Consider the following 17,535-nt stretch of genomic DNA (forward strand, 5'->3'; position numbering starts at 1 on the left):
AGTTGGCCATTTTCTTAGTTTTTTTTTTTTTTCTTTTTTCTTTTCTCGGAGAGGTTTTTGTTATAGGGCACATGCACTCGCCAGAAAGACAGAGAGAGACAGAGAGGCAGAAAGCGATAAATCACCCCCCAGGGGGGATGACCGTGCCATAATCCCTTCTCCTCCACTCTCCTCTAGGGATCCTGGGCACATATGCACATGCGTTTGGCGTAAATTTAAGCCACTGGGTCCAGGACTCCAACCGTGGTCGACTACATGGGAGTCCAGCAACATAGCCATTATGCTAACTGCTGGTCCCCATTTTCTTAGTTTTTGAATACTTATTTCTGTGTGTCTGTATTTAATTTTCCTTGTATAGCACTCCTTTAAGAACTTCTTGGAGATTTGGTCTGGAGTTGGTAAATTCTTTCAGGTTTTGCTTATCTGAGAATGTTCTTCTCTTTTCTTCCCATATGAAGGATAATCTTGCTGGATACAGTATTCTTGGTTGAAATTGCATTTCCCTTAACACTTTGAATATATTTTCCCATTCTTTCCTCGTTCACATTGTTTCCAGTGAGAAGTCTGCTATTAGCCTGATGGGATATCTTTTGTAGGTAACTTGATGTTTTTCTCTTGCAAATTTTAGTACCTTGTCTTTGTCTGTGGTTTTGGTTAATCTGGCTATAATGTATTTTGGAGAAGATCTTCTTGGGTTAATTCTATTTGGGGTGCTTTGTATTTCTTCTCATTGGATCTTTGAATGCCTCTCTAGGTTTGGAAAATTGTCTTCCAGGATTTCATGGAATAGATTATTAATGCCTTTATGAGTCTGTTCCTCCTTCTTGGATACCAATTATTCAGATGTTTGGGTATTTGATGGTATCTAGTATTTATTATTCTCACTTTTGGGGGAGCAATTTTCTCAGTCTTCATGGTGGATTTTTCTAGGCCAGTGATTCTATCTAGTCTGCTTTTAATATTTTCAAGGGAGGCTTTGACTTCCTGTATTATAGCCTTCCTCTCTAACAGTTCCATTTGATTCTTTTTATGGTGTGTAATTCCTCTTTTAGATCTTGCAAGAATTTCCTCACCTCCTGGATATCAGTCAGCTCCTTTCTCCTGCGTCTTCTGCAGTTCATTGTCTCTCTTCTCTTGCATCTCTGTTAGCTTGGTCACTATGAATATTCTAAATTCTTTATCTGACATTTCCATGAGTTCCATTGTACTGTCTGTGGATGAAGAGGAGTTGTTCTCTTCCTTTGGAGGAGAGGTATTTTCTTGATTTCTCATATTTGTTGTGACCCTATGGTGATTTCTGGTCACCTGATGGATTGTGCATTTCTTCTTAATTCTTGAAGTTGAATCTGAGCGTTCAGAGGTGTGCAGGAGGAGGTAGTCTGCAACCTCTCTTCCATTCCATTTTTCACTCTTTGTCCATCAGATTTAGTACTCAGATGTTTGGATATTGTTCACTTGGACCTGTCTAGACATTCAATGTGTGAAGGCTACTGGAAATGAATCTGGAGGGAGGAGTCTCAGCAGAAAAATCTTCATTTTTAGTCAATGAAAGCAATATTTCACATCTCAAGTTTAGTAGCCATCTCAAGATGGGCCTGGGTTTGAGCCCTTCCCACTAGAAACGAATCTGGAAGGAGGAGTCTCAACAAAAAATCTTCATTTTTAGTCAATGAAAGCAATAGTTGACAGTTCAAGTTCAATAGTCATCTTAGCTATTTTACTTTATTTTATTTTAATTTACATTTAATCACATTTATCTTTATAGTGTACAACATTGCTTTTTCCAGCATGACTACCATGCATATCAGTCGAGATAAAGACATTAGTATATACATTATCACTAGCAAATAGCTTTTCATTTTTTTGTCAATTAAACGTACTTCCCCCGTTCCTCTCCCTCACTCTGTCCCACCCCCATATTACCCCATCCTTACTTTCTCTAGTATCTACCATTGCCCTCCCTGCTTCTGTACCTTCCAGACTTTCCGTTTCTGCTGTACATTTTAAAAATTAATAATAATTACAAACGGTTATAATTGTTTTAAAGGGAGCTGACAATGCACACAGGGGCAGAGTAAAGGGGATACTCTACTTTTAGGAAGGTGATCAGGATGAGGGAGCTACCAATTCAAAGAAGAAAGGAGGAGTGGTCCAGGCAGAGGAGTTGACATATACCAAAGCTTCGAGGCAGGGGAGAGACTGGCATGGTCCAGAAAGACCAGAGACCAACATGGCTAGAGCCCTGGGAGCAATGGGAAGGCTGACTAGCATGCAGGGCCAGGCAGGTCACTGTGGTAAACTTGAGTTTATTCTAAGTATAAGAGATAACTGTGGAAATTATAATTTAATTTAATCAGAGTGACAGGCTCTAGTTTCTGCTGTTGTTCTTTGTTTCTATTTGTACTTTTGTTTTTATTTTTATTACCAGAGGGTGCCTGTGCTTGCTGGAGGTGGGGTTGGGGTGGGGGACAGAAAGAAGGAGGGAAAAAACAACTTTCAGTGGGATGTGGTCACACTGCAACCTCTTCTCCTCTGTTTCTCCATCCTGTCAAGATTCGAGGCACATGTATGGGCAGCTGGCATGTTTTTCAAGCCACCAGGGCCACAACTTGAACCATTGTTGCTCATGTAGGATCTAGCTCCTTTAACCACTAGGCCACAGCATGATCTGATTTTTAAGCGTTTGACAAGGTCATTCTGGAAACAGCATGAAGACTGCATTAAAGGTGAGGAGAACAGGCAGGGAGTTGCAGGGTGTTGTAATGGTGTGGGAGAACCATGGTGGTGACTTGCACCAGAGTGATGTCAAGAGAGATGGACAGAGGGAGGTGGATTTGAGATAGATTCTGGGGATAGAATTAACGACTTGGTGTTGGACTAGAGGTGGGAGATGAGAGAATGTGAGAAGGCAATGCCTACCCTGGTTTCTGGGTAGATGTCGCTGCTGTTTACTGAGATAGAGAAAAAAAAAAGCTTTGTGAGAGGTTTTTGCTATAGAGCGTGTGCGCTCGCCAGAGAGACAGAGAGAGACAGAGAGACAGAAAGCAAGAAATCACCCCCAGGGGGATGGCCATGCCACAATCCCTTCTCCTCCACTCTCCTCTCAGGATCTTGGGCATGCACGCACATGTGCCCAGCGTGAGTTCAAGCCACTGGGTCTGGGACTCGAACCGCAGTTGACTACCTGGGAGTCCAGTGACATAGCCATTACACTAACTGCTGGTCCCCTGAGATTGAAAAGATTAAAGGGGGATGAGAAAAGGAAAGATTTGAAGGCAAAGATCTACATTTCCACCTTGGGACATGTTTAGTTTGAGAGGTCTAAGAAACAGCTAAGTAGAGTCTAAAAGAAAGAGCAGATGCGCAAAGCTGGGAGGAGAGTTCTGAGCTAGAGGTACCAATGTGGGAGCTGCTAGCACCTGCAATGGTATTTAAATCATGTGAGTAGACCAGATAACCTCAGGATTAAAGGAAGACTCTCCAAGACCCAGTCCTCAGGAACTCTAGCATTAGACCAGATAAGGGAGACTCGCATTTAGATGTCAGACAAGGAAGAAAGACCTCACAAAGGAGGGAATGGTCAGTGAAGCAGGAGGCAGAGCAGGAGAGAGTGGCAGTGGTGCCATGGAAGCCCAGAGCGAAAAGCGCGTCCCCTGTGACAAACGCAACTGATAGGCCAAGGGAAGCACAGAGAGCATCCATGGGCTTGGTGATCATGCCAGTATTTGCTACCTTGGTGAGAGCGGTGTTACTGGGGTGCGGGGGACAAATAATGACTCCTTGCATATTTATTGCTGGAAGCAAGTCATGCCGAGCATCCACCCTCAACTTGGAAGTCAAATAAATGTGGGAAGGGTATCCGGGGAATCCTGTACCTTGCAACTGTACCAGCTGAGTTTAATTTCCCAGGAGGACAGTCTTGCCCCCTTCTCCCCAAGCCTGCAGCTTTAGCTGCTAATGTGCCAATATCTTTAACTCCAAATAAAGCATTAATTGTACCCTTGGGCCCCAATGATAGCCTTTTTATAAATGCTGCTGATCTTTGCCTTTTGAAAGCACAACGATAGTCAAGTCTCTCATGCTCCAACAGCAGCTCCATCTATTCTATAACTCGGTCCACAGTGAAGACAGCGGTAGTAAGGGATAAAATCTTCGTCATAGTACAAATGACCACGGGTAGGAGACACTGAGAGGAAAAAGAAATCAAGTCACTAGATGGACGTCTTTGTTCAACGGCCTGTATGCTCAGAAAAAGTGGTGTGGAAACAGCGCCAGACCACACACACCCATGGAATTCATTTGACTTTCATTGGACTGCTTTGTACAGAGACAACAATAGCAATAATGGCCGCCATTGATGGGCGGCGTGCTCTGTACCAGGCAGCCTGCGGAACGCTTCACATACATGGGTTCTTTTCATTCTCACAACTACCCGAGAAGGTAAAGGGTAATGTTATACTTGTTTTAGGAGTGAGGAAACCAAATCTTAGAGTTACTTATTTTAAGTGACTGGCTCAAGCTGGTGAGTGGAAGAGCTATGTTCAAGAAGAAGAAAACGCTGTCAGGGGCTAGTAGGTGACATGGTAGTTTAGGCACTGGACTCTCACATGGCTGACCACAGCTCGAGTCCCAAACCCAGAAGTTTGGAACTCACACTGGGCACATGTGTGTGCCCCAAAACCAGGAGGAGAATGGAGGAGAAAGGGGTTAGGAGGTGATTTCTCATTTTCCCTTTCTCTGTCTCTCTCTGTATCTCCAGCAAGCACACATACCCTATAGTTAAAATTAAAACATTAAAAAAACAAATAACACAACTCTCAAAGAAAAAAGAAGATGCTGCCGGGCCAGCTGGTGGCGTGGTGGTTAAGGAGGCTGAAAAGTTCGCATGGCCAACTGAGAACTTTGAGTTCTGGACCCGGCAGCTTGAAAAACATGTTAGGCATGTGCACACCAGGTACATGCACACCAGACACATGCATGCTGGGCACGTGTGCATGTTGAGCCCAAAATCATAAAAGGAGAAATGGAAGAGAAGGGATTGCAGTGTGGCCATTCCCCGTTGGGGGTACTTTCTCACTTTCTCTCTCTCTCTCTCTCTCTGTCTTTTCCAATGAGCACAAGCACCCTGTAACAAATAAAAAGAAGAAATAGAGAAAAAAAGAAAACACTGTCTTTGTCTACAACGTCGAGCCTGCGTTGGAATCCCCTGGAAAGCTCATGGAAACACAAATGGAGGCTTCCAACGCAGGCTCCACTTTGAGACTCTGCTCACAATGCCTCAGGCTCAGCAGGCAGCTGCCCAGGCCACACCCGGAGCTCCCCACGCTGCTTGGGCCACTGCCGACACCTAGGACGCCGTGATCACCCCCTCACACCCCCTAGCGCTGGGGCCAGAGAAGGCCTGCTCCATGTTAATGCTCATCTCAAACATGGCTTCCTCTTCACTCATTCCTGTCTCTACTTCTTCTGCACAGGATTGTTCATTACTTATACCTGGGTCTGTGCTGGTTGTTGGATGATTAGCAGCCGTTGTAGGAGACTGGGTTAAAGGTGGGCAAAGGCCAGGTCATAGAGGGAATACCTTGGAGACACAGGAAGGGAGAGGGGGTTACTGGGCGGCCGTGGAAAGGCTGGATGCAAGGAGCAGCTGTGACCTGTGTGTAAGGAGACCCACAGGAGAGGGTGCTGGAGGTTCCAATTCCTACATCTGAGATGGGGTCTGCGAATCTGCATCTCACGGGTTCTCCCATGGTGCTGGTGCTGCCGTCCTGGGGTGCTTCGAGAACCACTGGTAGAGGATATGCTAAAGGTGCCCATGGTGTGGTGATTACGGCAACTGGGTCCCACAGGACCAACGCCAGAGCCCCAGACCCAGAATCTCGAGGAACATGCTGGGCACATGTGCGTGCGTGCCCAAAATCCTAGGAGAAATGGAGGACAGGGGATTGCTGTGTGACCAACCCCCTGCCAGGTGCTTTCTCACTTCCCCTCTCTCTGTCTCCCTCCACCAAGCACATGTTCCCTCCTGAAAACTGAAAAAAAAAAGAAAAAGAAAAAGGAAGAAAGGATGCTAAAGGAATCCCCCCATGTGGAAGAGCGAGGGCCGACGTCTCCTGCAGTGACCCCTCCCCCTTCCACCCCACTGCGCCCCTCCACCAGAGAGTACACCATTTCCTTGCCACGATCTGTATGAAACCTGGACTATCTCTAACCTGGACCGCAACCCAGGCTCTCCTCCTGGGACACCTTTTATACTTTGTAAGAATCTCTTGTTTCTCTAGCAAAACTCATGGTCCCAAGTCTTAGTCCCTCCAGACCATGGGTCCTCACACAGCAGCACACGCCAATGCTGCCACGACAAACACTGCTTCTTTTTTATTTATTTATTTGGAGAGGTTTCTGCTATAGGGCAAGTGCGCTCACCAGACAGATAGACAGAGACAGAGAGGCAGAAAGTGAGAAATCACCCCCCAGCGGGGCTGGCCACTCCGCAATCCCTTCTCCTCCATTCTCCTCTCGGGATCTTGGGCATGCACGCACACACGCCCAGTGTGAGTTTAAGCCACCGGGTCCGGGCCTCGAACCGCGGTCGACTAGGTGGGAGTCCAGCGACATAGCCATTATGCTAACTGCTGGTCCCAACACTGCTTCTTTTTAATAGGAGTTAGATCACGTATCCAGGAGGGTGCCATTTCCGGTTCTGTCTGGGCAGGAGAGAGATTAGGAGAGCCCTTTTCCGGGTGGCCCTCCTAGCACGCCATGTCACAGGCTGCCCGCCTGCCCTTCAGATCTCCTCCCGAAGGACACAGTGACATTAATTTATACCTTTTTCCTAATAGAGAAGGCAGACATGCTTGCTGAGTCATGGGTAAATATATTTGCATTCATAGCAGCAGCAAATGACTATACATTTTAACATTTAGTATTTTTGTTGCCTTTTTCCCTGGAAAGGAAAGATAATCAGAGAGGCAGAGTTAATTTGCATCCACCGGGGCTCTAAATGGGAGGACTAGCTAATGTACATACCTCACAGCTTAATATGCAAATTAGCTTTCTTTTCTAGGCCTGATGATGGAGTACTCAGCAGGACAAGTCTTCTAGGTCTCAAAGGTGGACCCACAGGCCTGCCCCATCTCCTCTTAGCTTACAGGGCTCTGACATCGAAGCTCAGGAGTTTACAGTGAGAGTTTGGTATGGTTCGGCTTGGTTAGCATCCCCCTACTGAGGAAGGAAGATGTCTCGTTATCTTCACCATATAGCCCAAACAGGGGTCAGGAGTCCTGATTTGTCTGTGTTAGAGGAAAAGACAGAAAAATTCCACCATAACAGAGCCTCTCTCTTAATTCTGACTAATCTTTTTTTTTCTTTTTTTGCAGAGGTTTTTGCTATAGGGCGCGTGCGCTTGCCAGACAGACAGAAAGAGACAGAGAGACAGAAAGTGAGAAATCATCCCCAGGGGGGATAGCCATGCCACAATCCCTTCTCCTCCATTCTCCTCTTGGGATCTTGGGCACGCACACACACATGCCTGGCGTGAGTTTTAAGCCACCGGGTCCGGGACAAGAACCGTGGTCAACTATGTGGGAGTCCAGCGACATAGCCATTACACTAACTGCTGGTCCCAATTCTGATGAACATTTTTAGCTTCCAAAGCTGATGGCAAATTTTGCTCACTTTTGAGGTACATCAACCTGGCTTGGCATCGTGGCTCAGTCATTTTCCAGCTGTGATTCGGGTCAATTTACTTAAGGTCTCTAAACCTCAACACCCTCATCTGTAAAGTAAATGTGTTGGTATAGGCTTTAGAGAGATGCCATGATTATTTAACGAAGTCTTGAATGTTACATATCTCATATGGTGCCAGGGATAGCCATTGAACTAGGATCTGCTCAACGATCCGCTCTCCATGAACAAAAGGGTCTGGCTTAGCATGTTTGCCGATTTCCCTGGTGTAAATGCTCTCACTATGGCTATGACATACAAAGTTATGACATGCAGCTATGAATGCAGAGTTGTAAAGAGATACGCAGTAGCTCATCATCATATGGCATTTCCCATAGACGCAACAGCAGCAGAGCACGCAAGAGCAGGGGAAGGTCAACAGCAAAACAAAACATTAGTGAGGAGCATCATTTCCTTTGAGTTTTGAGTATTTTTACCTTTGTTTTAAAAATAATTCATCTAATTGTGGCTTCACATAAATTAGTGTTTTATGATGGCTGTGTTTAGCAACCAGCTCACAAAACTCCTGAAGTATTTAGCAGTCCTCTCTCAAAAGCCAGTACAGGGCTACTTCTGTGGTGTGGCCGTGATAAACTGCTCAGGAAAGGCAGATCCCACATTGGAGACCCCAGTTCAAACCCGCAGCCCAGTCAGCCCGAAACACGCTGGGCACAGTTGGAGGGCTGGAGGGCTGGAGGGGCCACCGCAGCGTGACCGCATCCTGTGGTGCAGGCCTCTGTCACGAGTGTAGAAAGAAAGGCTGGTACAAGCAGGAGCTGGCTCTGGCCTTGCTGGGCTTGCCCCTGGGTGGTCAGTAATGCTTCTCTCTTCTCTCCTCTCTCACCTACCCTGGGGAAGATTTCATGGAGATTTTCTCAGGTAGAGAGATTGCTTTTCTCTCTTCCCCTGAAGGTTCCCAGTCTTTCTTTTGGCCTTGACCCCTCTGGGCCAGCATCCCAGTTCTCAACCTCAGCCAAGGTCCTAATCCTCTTCATGCCACCGGCTGGCCTTCCCCCAGCTGGGGTGCTGGGGAGCCACCGGGACCAGGAAGGACCCTGCCCTGCTAAGCTGCGGGTGACTGCACCACAAGGAAGGGCTCTCTCTGGCTGCTGGCAGCGGCTGCTGGCTTATTTTAGGGTCCCGTGGAGGAGCTGGGGAAGCGTGGCCAGCAAGCTGTACTTTGGCAAGTAGGGCCTATAATTCTCTCCACTTGTGGCTGGAATCAACTCCTGGTTGTTACTAAACAGCAGCGAAAAGCAGGAAAGCCTCCAGCTTCCCTAAGACCCATCGCCCGATCCCCCAAGGACAGACGCTTAGACAGAGCAGCCCTGTCTGCTGGGGAGCGTCCAGGAGACCCCAGAAGGTGCTCCTGCTCTCAACCCCAGGAGGACTCGGAAGTTGCTGAGGAGCAAGGGCATGGGGACCTGGCCCTTCCCCTCACGTCCACGCGTCCACCCAGCCCCTCCACAATTGCTCCAGGCATTCCCTTATGTATAAAGACTGCAATAAACTGGAAAAACACTTCAAAATCACACCCTGTACTGTTGCAGCTGGGCAAAGCAAAGCAAAGGCTTTATGTAGACACGAGCCTGAAAGGGAGTGTTTCCAAACGCTGGTGGTGTTCATCCTGCAGAGCCGACCGGCCGAGGGCGTTTTCAGCCACCTCTCTGCTCTCCTAGAATCACATGATTCTAGATACGGTACGCACTTATCCACACCCACCCCAGCAGTTGTTTTTAGTTTGCACTTTTCTGTCCACTGTCTGGGACCCAAGTTTAAAAAGCAGAAACAGGGACCAGCAGATGGCATAATGGTTATGTCACTGGACATAACCACAGAGTCGACCGTCGTGGTTTGAGTCCCAGACCCAGCAGCTTCGAACTCATGCTGGACACATGTGCGTGAGTGCCCAAGAGAATGGAGGAGAAGGGACTGTGGTGTGGCCATCCCCTCCGGGGTTGATTTTTCTCTTTCTATTTTTCTGTCTTTCTGTCTTTCCTGCTAGTACATACATCCTGTAGCTAAAATCTCTCCAAAAAAAAAAAAAAAAGGCAGAAACAAACAAAACTAAGCCGTACTTAAATGGAGAACTCAAGCTTCCCTTTCCCTGCACGCACGCTTTCCAAGGCCCTATAACTAATTTTGTATCTGTCATATTTTATCCTTTTTTTAAAAAAGGGTATCCGGGGGACAGCAGGAGGTGTGGTGGTTAAATCACTGGACTCCCACATGGCCGACTACAGATCAAGTCCCAGGTCTGGTGACTTGCTTTCTCATTTTCCCTCTCTTTCTCTCCGTCTCTCCGGTGAGTGCATGTGCCTATAGCAAATTTTAAAATAATAATAACAATAATAATAATTAATAGAATTTTTAAGAAGGGGGGGTGGTCTCGCAACTTGTAAAAGCTACAGGCGCTGCATCTGCCTGCCCCTGTATTGCCACTGGTCTATAGCATTTTTAAAAACTGGGACCAGAAGTTGGCATAATGCCTATGTCACTGGGCACCTATGTGGTCGACCATGGTTCGAGTCCCAGGCCTCATGGCTTAAACTCACACTGGCCACGTGTGTGTGTGCACGTACCCAAGATCCCGAGAAGAGAATGGAGGAGAAGGGATTGCAGTGTGGCCATCCCCCTGGGGGAGGGGTGGTGGTCATTTCTCACTTTCTGTCTCTCTGTCTCTCTCTTTCTGGTGAGCACACACGTCTTATAGTAAAAACCTCTCAAAAATTATTCCTTTAATTTAATTTGTTATTATTATTATTTTAATTTGACCAAAGAGACAGAGAGAGACAGAGAGAGAGAGAGAAGGGGAAAGTGAGAAAGCAAGTCGCCAGGTCCAGGACTATGAGCTGCAGTCGGCCACGTGGGAGTCCAGCACCTTAACCGCCACACCACCTGCTGGCCCCTCATCTGTAGCACCTTTGAACTGCTCTTCTCTAAGAGTGGTTTCTGAGCCCACAACCGACACCAGCTGTGACGCAGGCCTGATGCTCAGGGGGACCGTTTGCCGGGGCATCGCTGGGAGAGATCGAGCAGGGTGGTGGTTGCAACCTCGGTCAGCCGTGCAATGGCCTTGCTGGAAGTCTGACGCCTCGGAAAGGGCACCCAGCCGTGACGGGGATAAAGGGCGAGCTCAGCCACAGCAGCCAACCAGTCCTCGGGGTGGCCTCACACAACAGCCTCGCTGTGAGCCATGTCCAACTGCGTTAGCTATGCTTATTCTCTGCATTCGGATGCCGGGCGTCTGGGGTCCCAGGGACCAGGCTGCCACTCCCAGGACTGGCTAGCTCTTAGAGAGAGTAAACTGCCTCCCTGTGAGTACGCTGAGTCCAGACAAGGCAATATTCCTCTGCCCTCATCATCCCGGGGCCAGGCCAGGCAACTAGGGACCTCCCAGAGAATGCTGGTGTTACCGAGCTAGATGAGCCTAAGTCTATCCAGACGCTTGCCTGGCTTTGCTCATCCCTTCCCATTAAAACCACAACCAGGGCATTTGCCCTCACTCCCCCCTCACTCCTCCTGCCTCCTGACCAACCTGGGGCTTCTCCATGCGGCCCAGGAGGTGGGACAAGCCTCTTCTCCTGGGAAATGTGAGTAATAAACTACCTTCAATGGCACTTGCTTCTTGATGTGTTGACCTCACCTCCCTAACAAAAATTAACAAAAATTAAATCGTGGGTACATTTTTTTAGAGAGGTTTTGTTTTGTGTGTGTTTGTTTGTTTTGTATTGGTTTTTGCTATAGGGTGCGTACACTCACCAGAAAGACAGAGAGACAAAAAGTGAGAAATCACCCCCAGGGGGGATGGCCACGCCGCAATCCCTTCTCCTCCATTCTCCTCTCGGGATCTTGAGCACACACACACACACGCCTGGCGTGAGTTTAAGCCACTGGGTCTGGGGCTTGAACCGCAGTCGACTACATGGAAGTTCAACGACATAGCCATTACAAGCTAACTGCTGGTCCCTGGAGAGGTTTTTGCTATAGGGCACACGTGCTCACCAGAAAGACAGAGAGAGACAGAGAGACAGGAAGAAGAAATCACCCCCCAGGGGGGATGGCCATGCCGCAATCCCTTCTCCTCCATTCTTCTCTCGGGATCTTGGGCATGCACGCACACGTGCCTGGTGTGAGTTTAAGCCACTGGGTCTGGGGCTTGAACCATGGTTGACTACATGGGAGTCCAGCGACATAGCCATTACTCCAACTGCTGGTCCCAATCCTGGGTACGTTTTAAACACCCCTCTTGGGGGCTGCTAGGAAAAGACCTTCAAACCTGAGACAGGAGCAGGTCAGGCGCTGCTCGCCTCGGGTCTCGGCTCACACACCCAGCCACTCAGCGAGTATTTGCAGAACGTCTGCCTCCAGCCAGAGCCGGGGACCACAGTAACAGGTGCTGACCCTCAGAGAAGGCCGCCCCGACACAGTGGGAGACAGGCTCTGAGGGGAACCAGGGCAGCAGGGCAGAGCCCCGTCTCAGCTATGGAAGAAGCAGCCGTGGTGCCCTCCTGGACCCAGTGTAGTCATCCCACTCGGTTTCATTTCATCCAGTTGCCCACTAGCAAAGCTACTTTCTTTTTTCTTTTTCTTCCCACTACAGCCTGGCCCTGGAGCACTCTGGGACACAGGCATACTCAGATGTCGCCTCTCTCATTTCTTCCTGTTTCTTACCTTTGTGTCGGAAGTCCTTCTGATCCATAAAGAACTTGCAACTCCGGATATGTCCCTAGAAATGGACTTGCTGGGTCTATGGTAATTCTATGTTTAGTTTTCTGCGAAACCTCCGTACTGCTTTCCATAATGGCTCTATGTATCAGCCAGATCTCACATGGCCCACCAGGCAGTTCAAGTCCCTGACCCAGCAATTTGAGGAACACACCGGGTACCTGTGTGGGAGAAATGGAGAAGCGATTGCAGTGTGACCACATGCCATTTGGAGCACTTTCACCTTTCCCTCTTTCTCTGCCTCTCTCTCTGGCAAGAACATGTGCTCTCTAGCAAAATAATAAAATTTGTAAAAGAAAAGAACTTGCAACTCGTTCACAGTCAAATGCAGAGGACTAATATTAATATAAAGCAGTGATTTGCATGCTTCTTTTAAACTTCTTCCAAAAAGGTTTTTTGCCTCCCAAAATAAAGCTTACAGAAAAACTACATATGTAAATATGGGGGGAGGGCATGGTCTTCAAAAACATTGTGGAAAGGGACCAGCAGTTAGTGTAATGGCTATGTTGCTGGACTCCCACGTAGTCAGCCGCGGTTCGAGTCCCGGACCCGGTGGCTTAAAACTCATGCCAGGCACGTGTGTGTGCGTGCCCAAGATCCCAAGAGGAGAATGAAGGAGAAGGGATTGTGGCGTGGCCATCCTCCCTGGGGAGTGATTTCTTGCTTTCTGTCTCTCTGTCTCTCTCTGTCTGTCTGGCGAGCACACGTGCCCTATAGCAAAAACCTCTTCAAAAAAAATAAAAAACATTAAAAATATTATGGAAAATGTATATTATGAAAAAAGCTATGCATAAATTTCAAAAAAATTTTTAAGAATTAGTTTATTTAACTTTATTTATTTTTAATTTGACCAGAGTGAGAGGGAAAGTGAAAAAGGAAGCTGCTAGGTCCAGGACTCGAAACATTCTCAGCCATGTGGGAGTCCAGTGCCCCTAACCATCATGCCACCTGCCAGCCTCAATTTAAAAACTGTTGCACCAAAACCATTTCGTATTTTAATTCCGATGTCCACAAACATTTGGAAGTCCCTTGTACATATGTATATAAATAAGCTTCCGAGGTTAAAAATAGAACCCCCTCCCCACCTTAGCCCCTACCTGTGAGGAGCCCTGAGAGGTTTGGGAACCAAATTTGACAGAACTGCTCCTCGAGGCTCCACAAAACCCCTGAACTACAAGCACCGTGTTTATGTTCCCAGGCATGTTTTCGGGGTGAATGAAATTCTGTAGTCATGTTGTCCAATGTACTCGCCACTAGCTTCATGTGGCTATTTAATTTAAATGACTAAAATTGAAATAAAGTAATTGTAACCTTTATCTCTCTGTCTCTCTCTGTCTTTCTGGCGAGTGCATGCGCCCTGTAGCAAAAACCTCTCAAAAACAAACAAACAAAACACAACAACAAAACACAAACTTTTTTTTTGGGGGGGAAGGAGGTTTTTGCTATAGGGCGCGTGTTCTTGCCGGATAGACAGAGAGACAGAAAGTGAGAAATCCCCCCCAGGGGGGATGGCCACACTGCAATCCCTTCTCTTCCGTTCTCCTCTCAGGATCTTGGGCACGCACGCACACACGCCGAAGAGTGAGTTTAAGCCACCGGGTCCAGGACGCAAACCGCGGTCGACTACGTGGAAGTCCAGCGACATAGCCATTACGCTAACTGCTGGTCCCTTCCAAACTCTTAAAAGATATCCAGATTTTCTGCCTATTGTTTGCAGAGGGACACTTTAATCTAAAAATATTTATTATGAGAAAGGTGCTCTGGGGACAGCAGATGGTGTAATGATTATATCGCTGGGCTCCACATGACAGATTGCAGTTTGAATCCCGGACCTGGTGGCTTCAAACTTGCTCTGGGCACGTGTGGGTGCATACCCAAAATCCCAAGAGGAGAACGAAGGGGTTGCGGTGTAGTCATCCCTCCGGGAGATGATTTCTTACTTCCTATCTCTCTATCTCTGTCTCTGGTGAGCGCCAGCAACCTACAGCAAAAAAATATCTCTTAAAGAAAAGAAAGAAAGAAAAAGAAAGGTGCTCTGAGTACCCTAGAAGCTCTGGGCCCAATGCAAGTGTTGGCAAGTGACAAAGGACATGCCCAGTGACCTTGTCCCCTTTGGTGTATGTGATCGTTCTAGGTTGGCGAGGCAGTCCTGGAAAACGCCCGGCTCATGCTGCAGACGGAGACCGTCCAGGCGGGTGCAGACGACTTTAAGGAGAGGTAACGCTCTGCAGCAGAGGGGCAGCCACGCCCTTACACGCCCGGGCACCCTGGACGAGGCTGTCCGGGAAGGGCCACCACACCCTTACATGCCTGGGCAACCTGGACGAGGCTGTCCAGAAGGGCCGTCACACCCTTACACGCCTTGGCACCCTGGACGAGGCTGTCCGGGAAGGGCCACCACACCCTTACATGCCTGGGCAACCTGGACGAGGTTGTCCAGAAGGGCCACCACACCCTTACACGCCTGGGCAACCTGGACGAGGTTGTCCAGAAGGGCCGTGACACCCTTACATGCTTTGGCACCCTGGACGAGGCTGTCCGGAAGTCTGCATCATTTCAGCTAATGAAAGTCTGGGGTGGGCTAAAAGAGACCCGGAGGATCCAGAGCCATGACTGCTCACCTCCAACCCTCCTAGACACAAACTAATCCATGGTTCCGAGCAGGGCTCTCACACTCGGGTGCCTCGGATCGGATCGCTGGGCCGGCCCATGGCCTGGAGGCCCAGATCCCGCAGGACCAGCTGTAATCCGAGTCCCAGACCAGCAGCTTGAAGCACCCTGGGTGGGTGTGCTTGGTACCCCAAATCCCAAAGTGACGGGGAAATGGAGAGTGTGGAGGTGTGGCCATCCCCGCTGGGCAGTGCTCGCCCTCCTCCCTCTCTCCGGGACTCTGTCTCCCACTAACAGTGCGCCCCCCCCCCCCCCCCCCCACATACACACACAAAAAAAAAAAAGAAGAAGAAGAAGAAGAAGAAGAAAGAAACAGGAAATGTGGGTGACTGTGCCCTCCCCCCCCAGAATTCCTTATTCAGCAGGGCTGGAGCAGACCCAAAATGCCCATGTCCATCCCTGACCAGTCCCAAGGACGCTGATGCTGCCGGACCTGGGTTCATACTTTGAGAGCTGTTGGTTTAAGGCCATGGGTCCCAATGGGGTTGCATATCAGGATTGCCTGGGCAGTCCGCATGCAGGTGCTTAAGCCCTGCAGGCTAATTAAGTCAGAGTGCCTGCCGCCAGGGCCTGGGCTTCAGTGCTTTAACAACTCACTGGGTGACTTCATTTGCATCCAAGCTTGAGAACCTTTGCTTTGAAATCTAACACTATGTTTCCTAAAGTGTGGTGTGTACACTGTTGCCACTGATCACCTCCAGTGGTGTAAGCATAAACATGTTATTTTAACAGTTACACACGTATTTCTATAGTTGCCTTCTATTTCTGACTCATGAGTGTTTTTCCCACTACAGCAGCACCACTTAGAGCAATTTGAAGTTTATTTGATACAGTCTTAAAATTAATATGAGGGGTTTTTTTCATTTATTTACCAGAGGATGCATGCACTTACCAGGGAGAGACAAAGAGACAAAGAGGCAAGGGAGAAACACCCCCGCCCCCCACAGTAGGGCGTAGTCACGCTGCAGCCCCTTCCCCTCCTTGCCTCCGTCTTTCCAGGATTTGGGTCATGTTTGCATAGTTGGCAAGTTTCTCAAGTCGCTGAGGCCGGGATTTGAACCATGTGTTTGACCAAGTGGGATCTAGCTCCCTTAACCACTAGAGCATGGGACAGGTCCGAAGATTGACTTTTTTTTTTTTTTTTTTTTTTTATTCTCAAAACTAACTTTTAAAAAGCTTAAACTTAACTTTAAAAAATCTTAAGTGAAAATATAAACCAGAATAAACAAGAGAAATGTTTCTCTTTGAAATGGGGATCCAGTACCTCTGAGTATTCCAAAAGAGCCTATCTCCCCAAGGTGCTCATGGGATTGGTGAAAAATACCACATTTAACATACTCATACTACTTTTTTTGTGTGTGTGTGTCCTTTTATTTTTTATTTTTTTTTTATTATCATAATCTTCTTTATATTACATTGGATTACATATAACTTTACATTGACTTCCATTGCTTTTTCAAAAGGGAATGCCATGCATGTCAGTCAATACAGAGGCATCGATCTCCCCGCTTTATCATTCAAAGTCTTTTCCATGCATTTCCCAATAATTATTATTATAATTTTTTAAAACAGTCAATCACTATTTCTCATTTTGCTTATTAAAAGACTTCACCCATCATGAAATACTTCCCAGACCAGTCCAGTTGAGAATACTATACACGTCATCTTCAACAGATAATAAACCATATCTGTTTCTCACTAACATCCCCTCTATTGTTCACTTGCTATCTTTCTCTATCCTCTTCTCTTTTTTTTTTTATAGTTTATTTTTTATTATAATTTTTCCCCATCACAACACACAAATGAATTTTCCATCCAAAATACACTGTGCATTGGCTCAATCAAGCACGTCAACATATATGTTCTCAGCAAATAATTTCCCAATTCTTGTGTCCTGCATACCTTGCCTTTTGTTTTACCATCCTAGATTCCCCATCCCCCTCCCTCTGTTATGACCCATCCTCCTCCCACATTGTCCCTGTCATCCCCGATTGCCCTCCGTGCCTCACCCCTCCCCAAATGATCTGTCAGTGATCTTAATTAGTCTAAGTCTCTCCAATAGTTATCACAGCTGACACATGCCTCTACATGAACTCAAGTCTGACTTTAGGCCTAAACCCCATTGGGTAAAAAGAGCATACTATAAAGTAGAACCCAACTGGGCCCATACCGCTCACTGCAGCCATCAAATATCCATTTTTTTTTTAAATGGTACGAATAGTTTTACCGTTTTTTTGTTTCTTTTTTTTTTTGTTACCTAACATTCATTCCCTGAGCATCATCACAGCGTACTAAATGTAATTTCCCATCTAGAATAAACTGCACAGTGACCCAATCAAGCATGTTATCATCAATAATATTCCACTTCTACTTTCTTGCTTATGCACATATATATGTTTTTTTTCCTCTTCCTCT

At 47.3% G+C, this 17,535-nt stretch overlaps 1 protein-coding gene across 1 annotated transcript in view; it reads left to right on the top strand.

Annotated features, from left to right (window-relative positions):
• The window catches only part of BFSP2 (beaded filament structural protein 2), a 91,642-nt gene that overhangs the window by 36,308 nt on the left and 37,799 nt on the right, over nucleotides 1–17,535 (top strand). Inside the window, exon 2 of the mRNA XM_006169271.2 lies at nucleotides 14,585–14,667. Within this exon, the coding sequence (XP_006169333.1) occupies nucleotides 14,585–14,667 (83 nt within the window). The remainder of the gene's footprint in view (nucleotides 1–14,584; nucleotides 14,668–17,535) is intronic.

Source organism: Tupaia chinensis, unplaced genomic scaffold (genome assembly GCF_000334495.1).
Source record: "Tupaia chinensis unplaced genomic scaffold, TupChi_1.0 Scaffold146961_1, whole genome shotgun sequence".
In the NCBI taxonomy this organism is placed as follows: Eukaryota; Metazoa; Chordata; class Mammalia; order Scandentia; family Tupaiidae; genus Tupaia; species Tupaia belangeri.